The 19,819-nt window shown below is 33.5% G+C and overlaps 1 protein-coding gene across 1 annotated transcript; it reads right to left on the reverse strand.

The window, feature by feature from the left end:
- Positions 1-1,823: 1,823 nt before the first annotated feature.
- Positions 1,824-17,952, reverse strand: LOC132759192 (sodium-dependent proline transporter-like). Its single transcript, XM_060750920.1, has 14 exons — positions 17,588-17,952; positions 16,741-16,872; positions 14,466-14,618; positions 13,621-13,702; positions 12,751-12,883; positions 12,158-12,292; positions 11,191-11,294; positions 10,332-10,456; positions 9,491-9,603; positions 5,308-5,439; positions 4,784-4,883; positions 2,995-3,095; positions 2,364-2,528; positions 1,824-1,832 (listed from the first exon to the last, which is right to left on the reverse strand). Exons 1-14 carry the CDS (start codon positions 17,820-17,822, stop codon positions 1,824-1,826), a joined length of 1,719 nt encoding a protein of 572 aa, XP_060606903.1. The 5' UTR covers positions 17,823-17,952.
- Between the last annotated feature and the right edge of the window lie 1,867 nt (positions 17,953-19,819).

The following is a 19,819-nucleotide window of genomic DNA, read 5'->3' on the forward strand; positions in this document are numbered from 1 at the left end:
TTAAAATTTCGATTGGAAAAAACTTCAACAACTTAAATACTTTTCTTTGAGCTGAAACAACATTCATAATAATAGAAATAAAAGAAGCACGTGACGGTAAAAATGAACTGAGACGAAAAAATTGAGTACGAAATAAAATTGTTTTGTTTGGAGCTCTTGTTTATATATATCTTCTTTACTTTTAAAGGATTTACTTCAGACTTAAGGTTTTGTTTCTATTAAAAAAGCTTTGTATTTGCCAACATTTAATATTTCAAAAGTTAATACGTTAACTTCAATACTCTAGAGGCTCAACATCTTAATTCTTATGATTCTTTTTCCATGTTTCCTAAGATACGGTATGCAAATAAACCAGTTTTAGTTCGGCCGATTATCTTTTTTAAAGATACTTCTTGTTATATATAAGGCAGATATATATTTTATCCAAAACTTTATCTAATACCAACTGTTGGTCAAACACCATCATAATAGTCAATCTTTTGAAATTTATAGTCAATTTAGCTCAACTTGACATATAGAAAAAATAAGCATAATGTCACTTGAACTAAGAAATAGCGTAATTTTTAACAGTACATATTCAAAGAAACTGTATTCTAAATTATGAAAATACGTTGAAATGCTCCCAAACTGTCCTAGAAAAGAACATGTATTACTATTTCAAAGATAACATTCGGTGAAAAAAACTGTATGAAAATGGATTTAAAGGCACATTATTCCTCAGAAATACATATTTTTTATTCTTAAGAAATGTCAAACACATGTTTGATAATGTTTCAGTAATGAATTTAAAGCATATTAGATGTTTAGCAAATCATGAAAGGAACAATGAATATTCCGTTATGTGTCTGAAAGATAGAAAAATGTAAACAAAGTAGTATTTTGACTTCCATACAAATACTAATTAAATATAATCATGCCACTTGCCAACAGAGTATTAGAATTAAAAGATAGTCCATCTATTATTTTAATTATTGAGTATTATTTTAAACTGTTACAAGATACCAAAAATAGAATGCCTTTGAGAAATAGAAATTATTGCTTTTAAGGCATAATGGGCCTTTAAAATGGATGCAAAAAAGTTTTGTTATAAATTTCACAAGAGGACACATCGTTCATCTGAATGCAACTACTAAAGAGAAAAAATCTTTTGTCCCATAAAAATTAAATTTTTGTGAAAAAATTGGGAAAATGGACAAGTTTGCAGTAAAGCATGCAATGACTATGTTTAAAGGGAAGGGTTCAATAGAATTTTTTCAAAACTTCGAAAATTTTCCCCCATATAACCTCCGTTTTTTTCCGGGTAATAAAATTTAAAGAATATTAGTTTTAAATTGTGAAAATTTTCATTTTCGGTTATAAAACCACCAACAACTGTACACATTTTAGTTAGTTTCGTACCTCATAGTTGTTGATACAGTATGACAACAGTTTCTATTAGTATAACAATTTTTGTTTCAGAAGCATATTTTTGATCCTCTTAATCACACCAATGCTTGTTATTTGCTTCTTCCTGTCAAACAGACGCTTAATTAACACTATAGCTGCTGTTTGTCCTAAGGGCGCTTTATTGAATTTTTGTTCAAGGTCATTTCGACGCTTACACTATCGGTTTAAGACACGTAAAAAGAAATAAGTTGTCAAATTTTACAATTTAATGATAGTTGTATTGTTGGAATTAATCACTGATGTTTGAGACCAAGCACATTTCTTTTTAAGCGTCATCAATCCATCTTCATAAAGATGTAGGGAACACTGGCGAAAGATCTGCCTCTTTTTGTTTTGTATTGGGCAACCAGGTTATTCGTCAGGTCGAAGCAGGGGGTTTAAAACCTCTGAAATGCGAAGAAAAAGAATGAAAAACAAAGTACCAAAGGAATCTATTAAAAATTTTTACCCCACAAAAGGGAAATTCGAATAAAAGGAACTATTCGAAGAACATTAAGTTTCTTAGAATTCAATTTCGGAAAAAACTCATTTTTATGAAATGCTTAACTGTCGAAACTGAGTGTGACTTTATTTTTATTTATTTTATCTTTTAGAAAAGTAATGATTAAACATACAAAGATTAAAACTTGTTCAATATTTTTGAAAACACAATTATGTACTTCATTTGTATGAAAGCTGGATTTTTAGGAAGTAACGTTACAAACCCATCGTTAAAGATTTGCCCTTTTCAGTTCACTGGGCTGGGTTTTTTTTCACCCATGGGCTTTAAGTCGTGCTACAATTTTCAGGACTTTTATGTCATTTATACCATAAATCAATTGATAGGCTTTTGATCACTAAGAAAACGATCAGTGCCATATCGCACTTTATTTGTTTATCTTTGAATTAGGTGATAAGATAATGATACGGTTTTTTACCTGATAAAAAGTTCCCTTTGCTTTGATCAGCTGGACAATAGCAATAATGAAAATTAAACTACAAGGTCCAAAGGCTATTATATTTCCTATAACTATGGCATACACCGGGTAATCATAGCCAATCGTCGAGTTTGAATATGTGGATAATGTTGTAAGTAATATACCCTGAAAATGAAACGAAAATTGAAATTTCATTGAAGTTATGTAAGCATTTTTGAAAGAAGAACTATAGAATAAACCAGTATTGTTTCTTCTGTCACGAAACTGATACCAAGAAAAAAGAAGAAAGAAACAGTGATGAATATGATACGAGTACATTTGTAATTCAAAGACATTTCTCATATAAATCGAAAGGTGAGTACGGAAGAGAGAGTTTATAATCGCTATAAAATCGTACATCAGATTATGTACACCAACTTTCCGCCACTTTTATTCAGCAATCAGCATATTTCGTTATTTTTCGGGATAAAAAAAATAATAGTCAACAATGTTACGCTTCTTTGCTATATTTTGTTTGTGTATTCAAACTGTCAAGGTTCTGATGTACTGACAAATCGATTTCTTATTAGATATGTTTTACGAGTAGTAACGGAAATTGCCGACTTTACACGAACAAAATTTTGATAGTTACCCCTATAAATGTTGGAATGCAGAAACACCAGATGAGTCTGAGTATCTGAGATGGCCGAGATCCCGTCATCATCTCTATATCATCAGAGAAACGATCCGCACCTGACATAATATATATAGATACAATCTGACATAAACAAGAGATAGAAATCTGACATAATATATAGATATAATCTGACATAAACAAGAGATAGAAATCTGACATAATATATAGATACAATCTGACATAAACAAGAGATAGAAATCTGACATAATATATAGATATAATCTGACATAAACAAGAGATAGAAATCTGACATAATATATATAGATACAATCTGACATAAACAAGAGATAGAAATCTGACATAATATATAGATATAATCTGACATAAACAAGAGATAGAAATCTGACATAATATATAGATACAATCTGACATAAACAAGAGATAGAAATCTGACATAATATATAGATACAATCTGACATAAATTAGAGATAGAAACTTTATTCCAAGGGCTATGACCGTGGATTTTATACCGATAAGAACCCCCTTAAAGGCCTATCACCGTGGGTGACTTGAGCTTCACTTTATTTCATGTGGCTATCACCATGGGTTTTATTGCGATAGGAACCCGCTTAAAGGCCTATCCCCGTGGGTTCTTTGAGCTTGACTAAATTACATGAGGCTATCACCTTGGGTTTTATTGCAATATGAACCCTCTTAAAGGTCTATCACTGTGGATTGATTTACATTTACTTGTTTCCATGAGGATTTCACCGTGAGATTTATTGCAATAAGAACACTCTTAAAGGCCTATCACCGTGGGTTGTGTGAGCTTCCCTTTATTCTATGAGTCTATCACCGTGGGTTTTTATGCCATTAAAACACTTTTAATTGCCGATCACCTTGGGTTGCGTGAGCTTTACTTTATTCTATGCAACAATTAGCGTGGGTTTTATTGCGATAAGAACACTCTGAAAGGCATATCACCGTGGGTTGCTTGAGCTTTACTTTATTCCATGAGGTTATCACCGTGGGTTTTATTGCGATATAAACACCCCTTGTGTGAGCTGTATCTTATTCATTGAGGCTAAAATTGTAGGTTTTATTGTGATAAGAAACCTCTTAAAGGCCTATTACTGTGAGTTGCGTGAGTTTTTCTTTATTCCACGAGGCTATCACCGTGGGTTTCATTGCAGTAAGAACCCTCTTTAAGGCCCATCACCGTGGGTTGTGTTTTTATGCATTGAAAATCTCACATGGTGCAATGCTAAAATATGACGATGTAACTATAAAGCAATTTTCAAAAACATTACTAAATTGATAAAATACAACGATTTACTATGGAAAGGTATATCACTTTGATGACATTATTTTTGTTTAATGAAGCAGAGGTCACTGCGTAGATATTGTTGGCAAAATGTGAAGGGGAGCTCACTGTTTAGAGATTGGTTCGGTTTTTGAAGGGGGGATTATTTTGTAGAGATTGATGGCATGGCTCTATGTCGAGTACTGAAGGGGAGATTTCTATATAGAGATAACAGGTAACAGTGAACTGATTAACGGCATTGCTCTATGGCAGTATTTGAAGGGGAGATCACTGTGTAGAGATTGGTGGCATAGCTCTATGGCATCAATTGAAGGGGAGGTCACTATGTAGAGATTGGTGGCAGGGGTCTATGTCGGTTATTAAAGGGGGATCACTGTGTAGAGATTCTATGTCGGTTATTGAAGGGGAGATCACTGTGCAGAGGTTATTGCAAAGATTGTCCCAAATAACGAAGACAATTGATGAACAACGGTAACTTACCATATATCCAGGCTACAACGACACATTCTAGCAGAGCTGTGAATACTATACCAAACATAGCCACATACCAGTCAATCAGCATAAATATATAGTAACCACCCTGTAGATAATGAAAATTAAGAATAAGAATATAATCTTTTTAAATGATAATTTTTGCAAAGGTTTTGGTCACAACTTGTCGCTGATATTGTTATGGCGGTTCTCGTTTTTAAACCTTTCAATCTTATATAATGATGCCATTAAAAACTTAAATTTTGATCTCTTTTGGCGATGTTTAGATATTCATAAGGCACATAAAATCTCCATCGTCATAAATGTATTGAATTAATACAAGATATTGGATGGAACATTCGAAAAATTCCTTTACGCGATTCAGATGATTGAGATCATGTGTTGCTCCAGGTCACACGGACGCTTTATGATCTTTAAAGGAATTTATACGGAAAGTGACGAAATGTTACGAATTTTCGCGAACTAATGGATGGTGTGCACGTGAATAATGAGAAAGAAAGTTTTGAACTTACCGTGGTAGTAAATGGTAGACCTAATAGGAAAAGACCTGAGGCAAGGCTTGCTGAGATCCATAGCCGGTATTTACTGAACTTCTTGTAATTCAGGTCGATTAACGCGTTGGCTCCCGTCTCAAATATACCGAACTGAAATGGCATTTATTAATTACAATATTAACTTTTCTTTAACAATTATTAAATTAAAACAAAAACGCACTGTGCTTCAGTTAGTCGTGTATATTGATATTAGTATATTAATAAATGATATTGGTCAGAAAAATTCCTTTGTCGGACTCCGAACATTTCGGCAATCTTTAGTTTTATCCATGTTTTTTTTTTGTTAAGCAAATTTTAAAACTCGATGAGTTGATGAATTCTTTTTCTCTGGTCTTCTCCCTCGTCTTCAGGATTTGTATACTTCCGGACTCTTCCATGAAAATAATTACTTAGTACATGAAGATAACTATTCTCAAAGAATAGTAGAATAAATGATTATAGTCATATGAATAGAATAATCTGCAGGTTCGAACCCTATAAAGGCCGACTTCTAAATAAATGCAGAGAGACTTTGGCGATTCTTACGCTGACGTAGAAAGTAACAAAGTATCGCAAGAATTAAGAAAAAACAAGAGCGCAATGATGGCCCTGGATCGCTCACCTGAGATTGTTTGGAAAAAGGTCGCAATTCCTAAATGCAAAAATCAGTATTTAATATTAAGGTCACATAAGGTTGTCATTTTTGACGGCCCTGCTGCATAATTTCTTATTCATTTGTAAATGCTTGATAGGAAAAACTACATGCCAAATACCAAAGTTCTAGGGATTGTTGTTTCACACAACGAGACTTAAATTATGTATGTAAGTCTGCTGAAAATAAATGATCAAAGACTTTCTTTTTTATCGCAGGAGCATAATTTTTTTCACTTATGTAATGCTACATGCCAAAAACCAATGCTACATGCCAAAATATTGTTTCGTACCAGAAGACTTAAAGTGCTTTCTTATATATATACAGTTTGTCTGTAACCTATTTAGCACCACCTGGGACAGGGCTTATCTTGACACCAGGGGCATGATGATAAGTGAACAACAAGGTGATGATGTATGCCAAATATCAAAGCTCTGGGCGATGCAGTTGCGGAGAGGAAAGTTTAGACATATTTACTATAAAACTAAGAGACCCACAAGGCATGGCTATTTTCAATCCAATACAGCGTATAAGAGGTCTAATAGTAATGCAAATATCTAAGGACTAGGCATTTCAGTTTTGCAATATATTTTCCTTTATAAACTAAGTGGCCCTTAGGACGGGCATTTTTAACCACAAGAGCATGTTTTATATAATATTTGTAGAGAAAACACATGGTGATGCTACATGCCAAACACCTAAGCTCTATGCATTGTAGTTTCTGAAATTTTCGAAAAAAATCATATTTAGAGTCTATTGTAAGCTCCTATGACCTACTTATGCACTAGAATAATACTTGAACACTGTCGGACACACTGCCATCACAAAAAGTTCTCCGCTGAGCACTTTGTTCTCAAGTGAGCAAAAAATGAAAACAAGTTAGTAATTAGCACCAAAAGTAGGAAGGCTAAAACACTTCTAAAGTTATGTTTGCTAAAACACTTGAGTAACGCCAATGGTGTGATATCTCTGGGATGGTTTCGTTGTTAAAGAGAACATGTTTTAGCCCTTTGTGTAATACAAATCAAAAAGGAAACCCGTCTTCAAGGACAATTCACCACTCTTGTCGTGTAACGCCTCAACTCAATAAATTCTTATTGAATGTGAATGAAATAATAATGAATGCATTTTGATTCGATGGAACAACAGACAATCGCTACCATTAAGGTGTTTCGTTTGCCTTTAGTTCGTTAACATTCGGCGGTTTCCGTTAATTTACGTAAATTCAGACATGTTCTTAAATCCCCGAAAATGCCGAAATATGCCGAATTCTCACGATCTTATTAATGAGGTTAAAAACTTAAGAAAATTGAAATGAAAAAATGACAGAATAAACAGAAGATACCAAAATTGTATTAAGAAAATTGGATTAAATGCGATTTTCCTTTGGTACTAGCAAAATGAAATGGAAACTTTTCTGCACCGCTTTTGAAAACAAGGGTGCCATAGTCACAAAATACGCCCGTTTACGAAAAAGCTTTAGATGGAGATGGGGGCATTATGGATAAGTGTTATCTAGCAAGCAAGTTTTTATTCTTGGCACTGTGTTGTTAAATGAACCTTAAAACAAATCAATAGGGAAGATATGCACAGAATGTGGTGACCTTGACCTTGGTCGCAGGGACCTGAATTTTATGCACGGCACTCAGCCTCACAATGATGAACATTTGTACCAAATTATATTGAAATCCCTCTATGCATGTAGAAGTTTTCCTCCAGACAAGTGTTTTTCTATGAGCTCTAACTGTGACCTTCACCTTTGACCTAGAGACTTGATTTATGTGCAGGGCACTACGTCTCATGGTGGTGAACAATTCTATAAAAGTAACATTAAATTCCTCCATGCATGTAGAAAATATGCTCCGGACAACATCTGGATATTTAATCATCTCCAGTGACCTTGACCTTGCAAATATTAACCTAAATTAAAATGTGTAACACCTGTAGTCATGATAGTTACCATTTGTGCTACAATCCAATCAATAAATGATGACTAAATGGTCCCTATAACCATCTTCAAATTTTTTATCTGAACTTTGACCTCTATGTGTAACCTTGACTTTGGTCGCAGGGATCTGAATTTTGCATGCGACACTCAGCCTCACAATGAAAAACATTTGTGCCAAGTTATATTGAAAACCCCTATGAATGTAGAAGTTTTGCTCCGGACAAGCTTTTTTCAATGAGCTCTAAGTGTGACCTTGACTTTGACCTGGAGACCTGGATCATGCATGGAGCAATACATATCATGGTGGTGAGCATTTCCATAAAGTATTATAAAAATTCTTCCATACATGTAGGAGATATGCTCCAGACAAAATCTGGATATTTCACCATCTTTAGTGACCTTGACCTTGCATATATTTGACCTAAAGTACATGTGTCACAGCCGTAGTCATTATAATGACCATTTGTGTTACAATCCTCAATAAATGATGATTAAATCGTCCCTATACACATCTTCATAATTTTTTCTTTTTTTAAACGGGCGTATAAAAAGTACATGTAATTTAATAACTAAAAAATTCTGATTTAAGATTTTATTCTAGGGAAATACATTTCATTACAATTCTTAATCTTTGAATGAGCTGAACTGATATTCGCTTGAAAATTAAAATATAATTAAATTTCTATGAGAAAGTATTTACATTTGATAAGGTAATTACTGTATGATCTTTATGAACAAATACCAAGTCTACAGAACACCATAGTTATCACAGTTAAGTATCTTGACCAATGAATGAAACATGTGTAAATAAATGTTACATTCTTTACAACATACTCAAGTCCAAGAAAGAGGATTATTTCATGCCCTTTGATTAAATTCTATTTTTAGAAAATAGATCAAGGGGAGTAATTGTGTAAGTCATTTATGAACAAAGTAATAACTTTGTTGTCTCCCTTTGATTAAATTCTATTTTCAAAATCTGGATATTTCATCATCTTTAGTGACCTTGACCTTGTATATATTGACCTAAATTATATGTATCACAGCCATAGTCTTCATAATGACCATTTGTGTTACAATCCCTCAATAAATGATGACTAAATGGTCCATATACACATCTTCATATTTTTATCTGAACTTTGACCTCTAAGTGTGACCTTGACCTTGGCCGCAAGGACCTGAATCTTGCACGCGACACTCCGCCTCACAATGGTGAACATTTGTGCCAAGTAATATTGATATCCCTCTATACATGTGGAAGTTTTGCTCCGGACAAGCATTTTTCAATGAGCTCTAAGTGTGACCTTGACCTTTGACCTAGAGACCTGGTTCATGTGCGCGACACTGCTCCTCATAGTGGTGAACATTTATATGAAGTTTCATTAAAATCCCTCCATACATGTAGGAGATATGCTCCTCCGGACAAAAATTGGACGCCGCCCGCCGCCCGCCCGCCCGCCCGCCCGCCCGCCAGGGGCGTTCCCATAATACGTCCCGTTTTTCAAACGGGCGTATAAAAAAAATGTTGGTGAATTCTTCCCATCAGAAATTTATTTAAAAACCTGCGTGTCAATTCCAACCAAAACAAGTGTTGTAAAGAATAACACGGACCAAAGGTTCGGCGCGGGCAGACGACTCAAAGCTTCCGGGTATGCTATAAACGCTAAGCCCGCTCCTACAATTGAATAACATTGTAAAAATATGGCAAATAAAAGGAACATGTATTTATTTAGAAAGATAGGTTATATGACCAAATAAAACGGCTGTAAGGTTATATGTAACCCAAACTGTAAGGCGCGGGTTATATTTATAACAAACAATCGTTTATATACGGTCATATAACCGGTCAAAAGTCTTTATAACAATTATATAATGCTGCACATTTGATTTCTTTGATTTTAACAAATTCATATGAATTTGGAAATTTGTAGCAGCCCGGTATAAAGATTAGATTAACTTCACGACTATCCAATAAAAATCGCCGTTACAAACGTGCAGCATTATGAAGGTACGAATATTTTCTTCAGATTTTTCAAGCACGATTTTGCTGCTTTTCAAAATAGATATAATGACCATTCCCTGACTAAGAAATTAAATGTAGATACAAAAATGCAAGTGGTGATTATCAAGTGAATATAATGAAATGATTTTGTTCGAAACCAAGCGAAGGCTATTTATAGAACATATGACAATTTCATTTTAACAAAATGTAGTTTGGTTGATTGTTTTTATGCACAGAAATACAATATTGCTAATGCTTGCTCATGCTTCATTTCTTAATATCATAAAAGATTCCCATACCAAGCTGAATGCCAATGCACTATTGAGAAGGAACGCTCAGATTTAGTATTCAAATAGTAACTGGCTGAGAGAGTTTATATTTAAAATTGAAAAATGTCTTACCTGAGAATGGCAGTTTATCTAAAGATGTCCCTGTTTCCTTTGACAAGAACCCCAGCACGGAAAACACAACTATACCACCTAAAAACGCAGTGAAAGCGTCCGCACAACACGCAATAACTGTGTCCCTAAAGTTAATGAAAATAACAATGTAAAGTTAACTATGAAAAGTTAAAAAAGTAGAAAAAAACGAAAAGAAAGAAAAAAGAAAACGAAATTGTATTGTGAAACATGTTCACAAAATATGTGTTTTCCAAGTTTTCAATTCAAGCAAAGCAATGTTCTATATAACACACATATATTTCACTTAAGCTACACAATTAGCATGCCTAAAGAGTTGGGAAAAATAAGAGTTTTATTATATTAGACTAGTAAAGCACAATAAAGGAAGCATCGACTTGAATTACATAAGCGACATTTAGTTTAAAACCATAATTAAAAGGGGGGAAAAAAAGAATGAAACCAAGTCAACAGCCATTACAAGAAAGAAACAACGAAAACTACTACAATAAAGTCAGAAAAAAGGTGGCGTCATGGCGTCGGACTAGTAATCTAACAATCGCAACCTTTCGGCCCTTTCCGTCAGTATTCGGATAATTATTATTAATTATAGCCAAGGACGTTCCGATTGTTAATATTAGGATCACTAGACGTGAGGGTTCAAACGCCATCAGGGGCAAGCCATTGTTTCTTTGAGCAAGAAACTTTACATTCATTGTTCAGAACTGGTTGGTTCCAGGAACGGATTCGACAGCGTGTCTATAAGCTTATAGTTTCTTACACAATCGAACTCAAATCAATTTGTGTATAAACCAAAAAAGAGAATACGACAACAACAACAACAACAACAATATACATGTACCTTAAGGCATTATGGTTGAACTTGTTGAAGCTGGCCATAGTAATCAAACCACCCCATGCTGGACCCAGTGAGTAGAAACACTGTATTGCCGACTCTATCCACATCTTAAAACAAATTTACATTATTGAAAACTTGCAGCCCCATTACATGTTTATCTCAGCTCAAAACAAGGACAAAAGGAAGAAAAAAGAAAAAATTCTGGTTTCAATGGTAAAAAATAATCCTTTCTGACGATATAGTTTAGAGCAAAAATTAAAGAATCTCCACTGGATATCCAAATCCTTAAAAAATTAGTTTCTTACATAGATCAATTGGGGGTTTTTAATACAAAGATAATTAAGAAATATACTCAGAAATAAATAGAAAATTGAGCCGCGTCACGACAAAACCAACATAATGGGTTTGCGACCAGCATGGATCCAGACCAGCCTGCGCATCCGCGCAGTCTGATCAGGATCCATGCTGTTCGCTTACAAACCCTATAACAAGTAGAGAAACTGATAGCGAACAGCATGGATCCTGATCAGACTGCGCGGATGCGCTGGCTGGTCTGGATCCATGCTGGTCGCAAACCCATTATGTTGGTTTTGTCGTGACGCGGCTCAATTGTATTTTTGTGCTATATTTTTTGCCCGATTTGAGTGAAAAGCATTGCGACGTTTAAGAATAATTATTCTGGAAAAACGGAGGGAGCGAATTATTTAAAAGTTTGCACATAAGTAATTGATCTTGTTCTACATCAAATAAAACAGTAATCCTGAAAAATACTTTTCAGTCTCGTCATGTTAAAAAACATCAAGAACATTTGTAAATTTTGTTTAATTATTATTTATTCTAATGTGAAGTAAAGGTCAGTCAAATGTGAAGAACATTATGTGCTAGTTCAAAATCTAAGAGAAACAAAACATTTCTCTCGAGGAAGAAACAAATTATTTTTTTATTTAGGTTTTCAAGAACCTCTTTGTACCTTTCCGTTTGCAAGTTTGCTAAAATCGGGGATGACGTAAAGCTGCAGACCAATCCAAGCCCCGTCCAGAGTGACTCCACGAACCAGTAATATCAGTAACAATACATACGGTAACGTTGCCGTCACGTACACGACCTTGATGAAAGTAAGTAAACTTGCAATATATCATAAAATATATTAATGGTATCATAAATAAAAAAATTATATCATAACAATATTATATCTATATAATTGTGATATCATAAATCATAAAAATATCATAATTATCATTAATCATAAAAATAATTATGATATCATAAATAAAAAAAAAATATCTGTCATATTATACATTGTGTCATAAAATGTCACATCCATATGATGATATCATATATCATAAAAAGTATCACATCATACTATATATGTGTTTTATCTCATCGTATTTACTCATCGTTTTCGGTCCAAAAGAGTTAACGTTATCACCAAGACATATTGCTTTTCATACTCACGTTTTATTAAAGGCATATTGTGCCTCAGAAGCAAATATATACGTTTTTGGTTCTTCAAAAAGGACAAATATGAATTTTATAATTTTGCGATTAGTAAGTCGGCATTACCTTTCCTAATGATTTTACACCTTTCGCAAGACACAGGAATACTAGCAGCCATCCGAGGAACGTACACCCGACAAGGTGAAGTTGTATTGATCCCAGTTCTGCGATTCCAGACGATAAACCAAGAACGTTTCGTCTGCAAAAAGAAATTAATTAAAACGCCCTTCTTTTATTGTATTTGACATCATGAAGTACATGTGTAAAACAAACTTTGTAAAACAAAAAAGATAAATGGCTTTTTAAGTATTTCTTTTTATTCTCAAGAATTCAATTTAAGCTAGTTCTTTAAATTTAAGGTGCTGCATCTAGTTTATACTAATTTATTTCAGTTTGTTTGTGTTGGAAGCTACTAGTATACGGTTATTGAAACACTCTCGAATCCGTTCCTGGAATAAACCAGCAATGAATGTAAAGTTTCTTGCTCCTTGCCCCTGACATGGTTTGAATCCACTCCGCCACTCAGTTGCTGCGTTTAAAAGAAAGATCAAAATCATCTATAATGCAGTCTGCTGGCGACGAGCGACCAATGCTGACCAAGATCAGCCGGCACAACCGTGTCGACTGTTGTGTGCACTGTTCAGTCAAACTATTTTCTTTTCCCCCCTGTCAACCGTTATCATAGTCTGCACAGTTCCCCATTCAGCCAAACTATATTTTATCCCCCCCCCCCCCCCTAAATATCATAAATGGGTTTGTGCAAATCAAAAAAATGGACTAGTCAATTGGATATATTTAGTGTGGTTAGTTTCAGACATACGCTCGTATAAGTCAAAATATGAGTGGTGCTGCAAAGATCTCAGTGTGTAAGAATGAAAGAAGCTATTCTGCATGTAGTACAAATTTATAGGTTACTAAAAAAGAATACAAACTTACTCCCAGAACTCCGTTCCTGACGATTTAAGCTGTGTTCCCAAGCTCACATTCTGTAATTTTGCTGTAATGTTTGTAGTTGAATCTGTAATCCAATGTAGAGAAATTAAACTATTAAAATTGCAAAATGTTTTTTTCAGTCAAACATCGGCTATTTAAGAAAACGACAAAAATATCAGCAACAAACGCAACAACAACAACAAAAACATCAACACCACCACCACCACCACAATATTCATTTTAAAAAATAAAGTCGATTTTAAAAATGAAGACGAATTGTAATTTGAAATGAAAATCAATAATCGCATTTTTACAAATATACATGCAATTTTGAAAAAGATATTTAAAGATGAAAGAAGTCACATCGAATGCTATTGTAGTTTAAAGGCCCAAAATTCTAAAATATGCTATTATTTTATTTGTTCAAAACAATACATTTGGCAATATAAATGAGCCGTCTTTTTTGTCTTTAACGTTTTGACATAGTGATTAAGTATCTTGTATGGTAGTCACATTAATTTGCTGACTTTGTCAAAAATATTTTTCATTCAGTGTTTTGCCCTTCACGTGATAAGCATCTCACATGCTCTTAATCCATTATTACAACAATAAAACGCATGTTTTGACCTGTCTCCAAAAAGAGCAAAAATGAATGAATGAATAAATAAATAAATAAAAAATGGATAAATAAAATAAATAAATAAATAAAAAAAAAAAAAAAAAATAAATAAATAAATAAATAAATAAAATAAATTAATTAATTAATTAATTAATTAATTAATTAATAAACAAACAAATAACAAAAATAATTGTAAGATATACTGTGCCTTTAATTTATAAAGTTTTACCTATACAATTCTCAGTATTCCAGGCATTATCGCACGTGCTCCACGGTAAGGTCGGGTAGAAAGACATAAACAGGAAGTAGAATACCCAGCCAAACGCCGTGCCGAAATACCAGACATAGATCAGAGATGTTGTCACCATCACGAGACCAATTCCTTCAACAAACATAAAATTGTTTAATATATCTAATATACTTATTTTTATTAACGTCCGCCGTCTGTGAACAGTTTCAATAAATTTGAGCTTTTTGGATTTTTTACTTGTTTTTGGCGATCGTTTAGTTATTCCTTTTTACTATTTCAATAAAAGTAATGTACAGAAATTTACATTTTAATCTTTTTTTATCGTTTTTATTTCAACGCTTAGTAAACCTTAAAATTTTTCACTCATAACAATGATGCATACTCTTGATAAGTAACAATTTCAATTATTTTTGAACTGAAGGACCCCACTGAGGTTTTTTGACATAAGGGGACTAGAAATATTTTTCCGAGATTAATGTTCCATTATAAGCAAAATTACAATTCATCCACTTACTCCGTTTTCCCATTATACTTACTTTAATTGGGAAAAAATGAGCCAGTTAGAAATTCATATTTCATGGTTTTAGGTTTTTCTTTTTACATCGTTCGCGAATGGTAGTTTCATAGACCGTTTCGGCTGACTGGTGTAATATGGCCGGGCGAAAAACACGAAAAGTGTACAAAGTTGCTTCTGTTTAATAATCATTAAAGGCCCGTATTTTTGTCCAATAGTACACGAAACAATATAATGGTACTAAAGGGCCACCATACATAACCTTATGAAAAGAGAAAAAAAAAATACCAATCTCCACGTCGTTGTAAATTATCAAGGTCGTAAAAATAACAAAATTGTACACTTTTAACAGTATTTCGATCGCTTTAGACATCCTGCTTTATTTGAATACAGGAAAAATGCAAACTTAAATGCGTCAATATTAAGGATACATGATATTTAAAAATGATAAGGTATAGAAATACTACAAAAGGTACGCTAGACCTGGGACAACATAACATAATGTTATGTAACATTCCAGACTTTACGTAAAATAAAAGCTATTTATAGAATAACACATGTGGGTAGAAGTAATATGTGTGGAACTGTGTGATACTATGTCGTGCACACTAGTCATACTAAGTCGTGCGCATGAGACAATTAAGTGATTCGCACGAGATATTATGGCGTGTGCACGAAAAAATAGTCGAAATTATATTTTTCTCCTGACTTTTTCCCAGTACTTTCGAGCACACCGAAGATGCGACAGCTGGCTGAACAGCTTCCAAATTCAACATTTCAAAAGTCCACAAATGAGTCACTTGGCGGTATTGTGTGTGAATAATAGATATACAGTCATATAACACAACATTTGTATATTTTAATTGCAATTTATATTTAAATATTTCGATATTGTACCAGAATAGGCTGTTTTCATTTAAACTTTTTATTTACTTATTAAAAGAAATTTAAATGGGAATTAATTTCCTGTTAATAATTTCAAATTTATTCATTTCATAAGAGACAAAACCAACATAATGGGTTTGCGACCAGCATAGATCCAGACAATCTGATCAGGATCCATGCTGTTCGCGTACCAGCTCTATTACAAGTAGAGAAACTGATAGCGAACAGTACGGATCCTGATCAGACTGGCGCGGATGCGCAGGCTGGTCTGGATCCATGCTGGTCGCAAACGCATTTTGTTGGTTTTGTTATGACGCGGCTCAATTATTATTTTTCATTTAGATATGAAATATTGTGAATCTATCTCACATAAAGATTAGAATAAGGTCACGTGACTTAAATATTTGATAAAAAATCATATGAATCACAGATTTCAACACAGTTTTGAAAGGAAGGGTAAAATAGAGGAGCCGACATAATAATTTTCACTACTTAAAGGCCCACTATATCTCAAAAATGCTAACATTTTTATCTCTCACAACAGTTTTTTTTAAAAAAATTCTTTCTACAATTTCAAAACAACACTCATCTGCCATATACATCAACTATCTTGCAGATATTGCTTTGTTGGCAATTGGTATAATTATTGTGAATAAGTATTTTATATGGTACCAAAATCCTTTGTTTACATTTTGCTACCTTTACGATACATTACTACAAGTTCAGCGCTATTTCTTTAGTAGAGATAAACATCTAACATGCTCTTAATTCATTTTTCTGGGGCATAATGTGCCTTTAAAGTTAATCATAATATTTATAATTATGTGTCTATGATATGAAAACGTGTTCACAAACCTTTGAATAGTGGACATATATTCCAGACGGTAATGGGCGACTTTCCGGAGAACTGACCTAAACATACTTCTATGTAGTAAAGTGGACCGCCACATATCAACAGAAACAAGAAAAATGGAATAATGGCGATTCCTGAAATTACATACATAGATTTTTTTCTTAAATAAACAGCTGTCAAGAACTCGTATGTTTTCGACAAAGATCGGCATTTTCCGTGTTTCATATAAATCAAATGAGCGTCTTTAAGACAATGATCTAAAATCAATCGTATCGTCAGAATGGATTTGAAATATATATTCTGTATGGAATGTAACGAAGAAGGCCGACACTACACGTCAATTTGATGCAATAAAAACAAGTAGTAGGCATTTTTGCTATTTATTTCCTATGCAAGACATTCTCGCCTTCATAAAAAATTCTCTATTGTGTAAAAAGAAAATGTTGAACATTTATTTTTAGAAAAGTGCTGCATGTGAGCATACATCCTGCGACTGTGATAAACTTCCAAAACAATAACTGTTAGAAAATCGCAAATCGCCGTTTTGGAATGTCGCCATTATTTTGCCACTATATATCCTCACTTTATGTGAAAAACAAATCGAAATAAATAACCTTGAATAAAATTCACAATAATGAAAAAGTTTTCCGTTTATCAAATTATTTAAAATCTATTGATTGTGTTGGATTAATGGACAAATCGGAACTATTAAGGGTAAGTGGTGACTGTGCAAGATCAGCACAAGAATTTGGCTGGCGTCCGATTTCTGAAAGCCGTAAAAGTTATCAACAGTACCATGCAGGTTTGATCTAAAAATGAATACAATGTTTAAAATATAGAAACACAAACCTCCGCCATTCCTGTAGCAGAAATACGGAAATCTCCATAAATTTCCTAGCCCCACGGTAAATCCAACAAGGGAAAGAAGAAACTCGAATCTTCCACCCCATGTTTCCCTTTCATTCCAGTCTGCATCACCACTTTCATCTAGCGTATCTTTGTCCGTACTACTTTCATCATTATCAATGTCATTCTCGACTTTAATATCCAATTTTACCAACTCTTCCATTTTTTCTTCATCCATGATTATTTTATCTGTTGGATGCTACTTAATGTCACTACACTGAAACCTAAAAAGTAACGCATACAGCATGTATAGAGAGACTATAGAAATGTTACATAACACACGTGTGCAATCGCTTTCCACACAATAGTATGAATACGCAGAATGGATACGGTATTTCGGTATTAACTACAAAATTAAAATATGTCAACAAAAAAATAAGTTAAACCTGTGTTACCTTAGTTTGTTTCATTATTTTGTGTAAAAATCGGCTTAAATTAAATATTTCATTGATACAAAACGATTTTTTTTGATAATATTTCCTTTCTTTAACAATCCGTTGATTTTGACTTTGATCCATTTAATTCATAATATTTTCTATGATATTTACAGATCACCAAAAGATACGAAATGTGGGTATCACAAAAATACAGGTAGCGGAAATTTTGAGTAACGCTTATCATTTATTTAGTGCTTAATTCATAACTCAAGATAATGTCCCAGATTTTAACGTCCTGATTTTTTCCCGTTCAGTATACCAATCCGGAACTACTAGGGCAATAGGTTGCCATTTAGAGTCGAGTCAAAATGTATGGTGGCTGATTCCTGCCATTTCGTGTCTTTTTTCCTTCGCCACTCAAAAGACAGGATAATATGCTCACTTATCGTGTCCTCGCCCTCGACATTTGAGGGCGCCAACACGAAAACTTTTAGATACTTTTATTATAATTTTGTAGAATTATCGTATATGCGGGAAGAAATCTTCGTATCGGCGCCCTATATTTGTCGTGTCGACAGGCGAAAAGTGAAGACACGAAAATTTACCGATCGTGTCTTCGGCCCGAAAGTGGGTGACACGATATTGAACAATGTTTCGTATCGTCGTGTCTTCGCCTTCCGGTAGACATGCGCAAAACAATTACACATATTCTGACTTTGGAGTACACATATACAATATATGTATGATAATTATTTACATGATATTTTTCTTCTTACATTTGTACAGTTAATATTTTAATATTTGTCGAGTAATTGAAGAAGAACAAGATCTGTTCCCTACGAAATGGAATTCACGCTCAATATATGGAAGGTTCCTTCTCACAAAAAAGAGATGATTAATAAAACTATTTAATACTTGTTTGCAAATCAAATTGTTGTTTATAGTTTAAATATCTCAAGGGAGGGAAGAAAAATAAATAAATGTGTCTTGATCGAAATAGAGCAAACACTGACGAAATGAACACTTTTGTGATGATAGATATAGCATTTTATTATTCATTTTTTATTTATTTTTTATAACTTTTAATAAATTATTAATTTTTGTTTGTTTGGTTTAATGTCGCGACTTTTCAGCTTTTCAGATGGGGGAGGGTACGACCTTTTCCTAGTGTTGTGGATTGACCTATACAATTTTACATTTTCATGACAGTATTGTTTGTATATTTAGTGTCTGTAAATATCATGCCGTGTTCTTTTTGTAAATGAATGCCGATTTTGCCGAATAAACTTTAAATTTTCTACTTTATAGGTTGTTGTACAAATGTTTCAAATATCATTTATATTGTTTATATTTTATAAAAAAAAAGATGACAGAACATTCTTTAAAGTTCATAAATAACAAAATTACAGGCCGATTCCGGCCGATTCCGGTAATTCCCCGGTTAAAAAAAATGTTTATGTGAAAAAGTTATCCAGCTAGCGTACGGAACGCCGTTGATTCTACTAAGGTGCTTGTTTGTGCCTGAAATCGTGCACAAACAGTCATTTGAGATCTTGCTCCAGCAGTAAAACTGGAAAGTCGCTGTATGACCTTTAATGTGTTGTGCGACGTAAAACCCAACGCAACGCAACCCCACCTACACCCACAAAAAAATGATAAAAATAAAAATGTAAATAAAACACAATGCAATATTTATCACTTCGAAAAATAATGTTCTTTTCGTTAGTGTTTGCTCCATTTCGTTCAAGAAACATTCAGATATTTTTCTTTTCTCCCTTGAGATATCTGAACTATACAC

This window comes from Ruditapes philippinarum, unplaced genomic scaffold, assembly GCF_026571515.1.
Source record: "Ruditapes philippinarum isolate M1 unplaced genomic scaffold, ASM2657151v2 ctg995_1_1_1_1, whole genome shotgun sequence".
NCBI lineage: Eukaryota > Metazoa > Mollusca > Bivalvia > Venerida > Veneridae > Ruditapes > Ruditapes philippinarum.

Bases quoted from the DNA above. Each gene is read 5' to 3' on its own strand.
- LOC132759192 (XM_060750920.1), bottom strand. From the start codon at position 17,822: ATGGATGAAGAAAAAATGGAAGAGTTGGTAAAATTGGATATTAAAGTC. The intron at 12,884-13,620 runs GTAAGTTTGTAT...TTCTTTTTGCAG, and splicing joins TCAGGAACGGAGTTCTGGGA to ACGAAACGTTCTTGGTTTAT. The intron at 3,096-4,783 runs GTAAGTTACCGT...ATATTATGTCAG, and splicing joins CGTTGTAGCCTGGATATATG to GTGCGGATCGTTTCTCTGAT.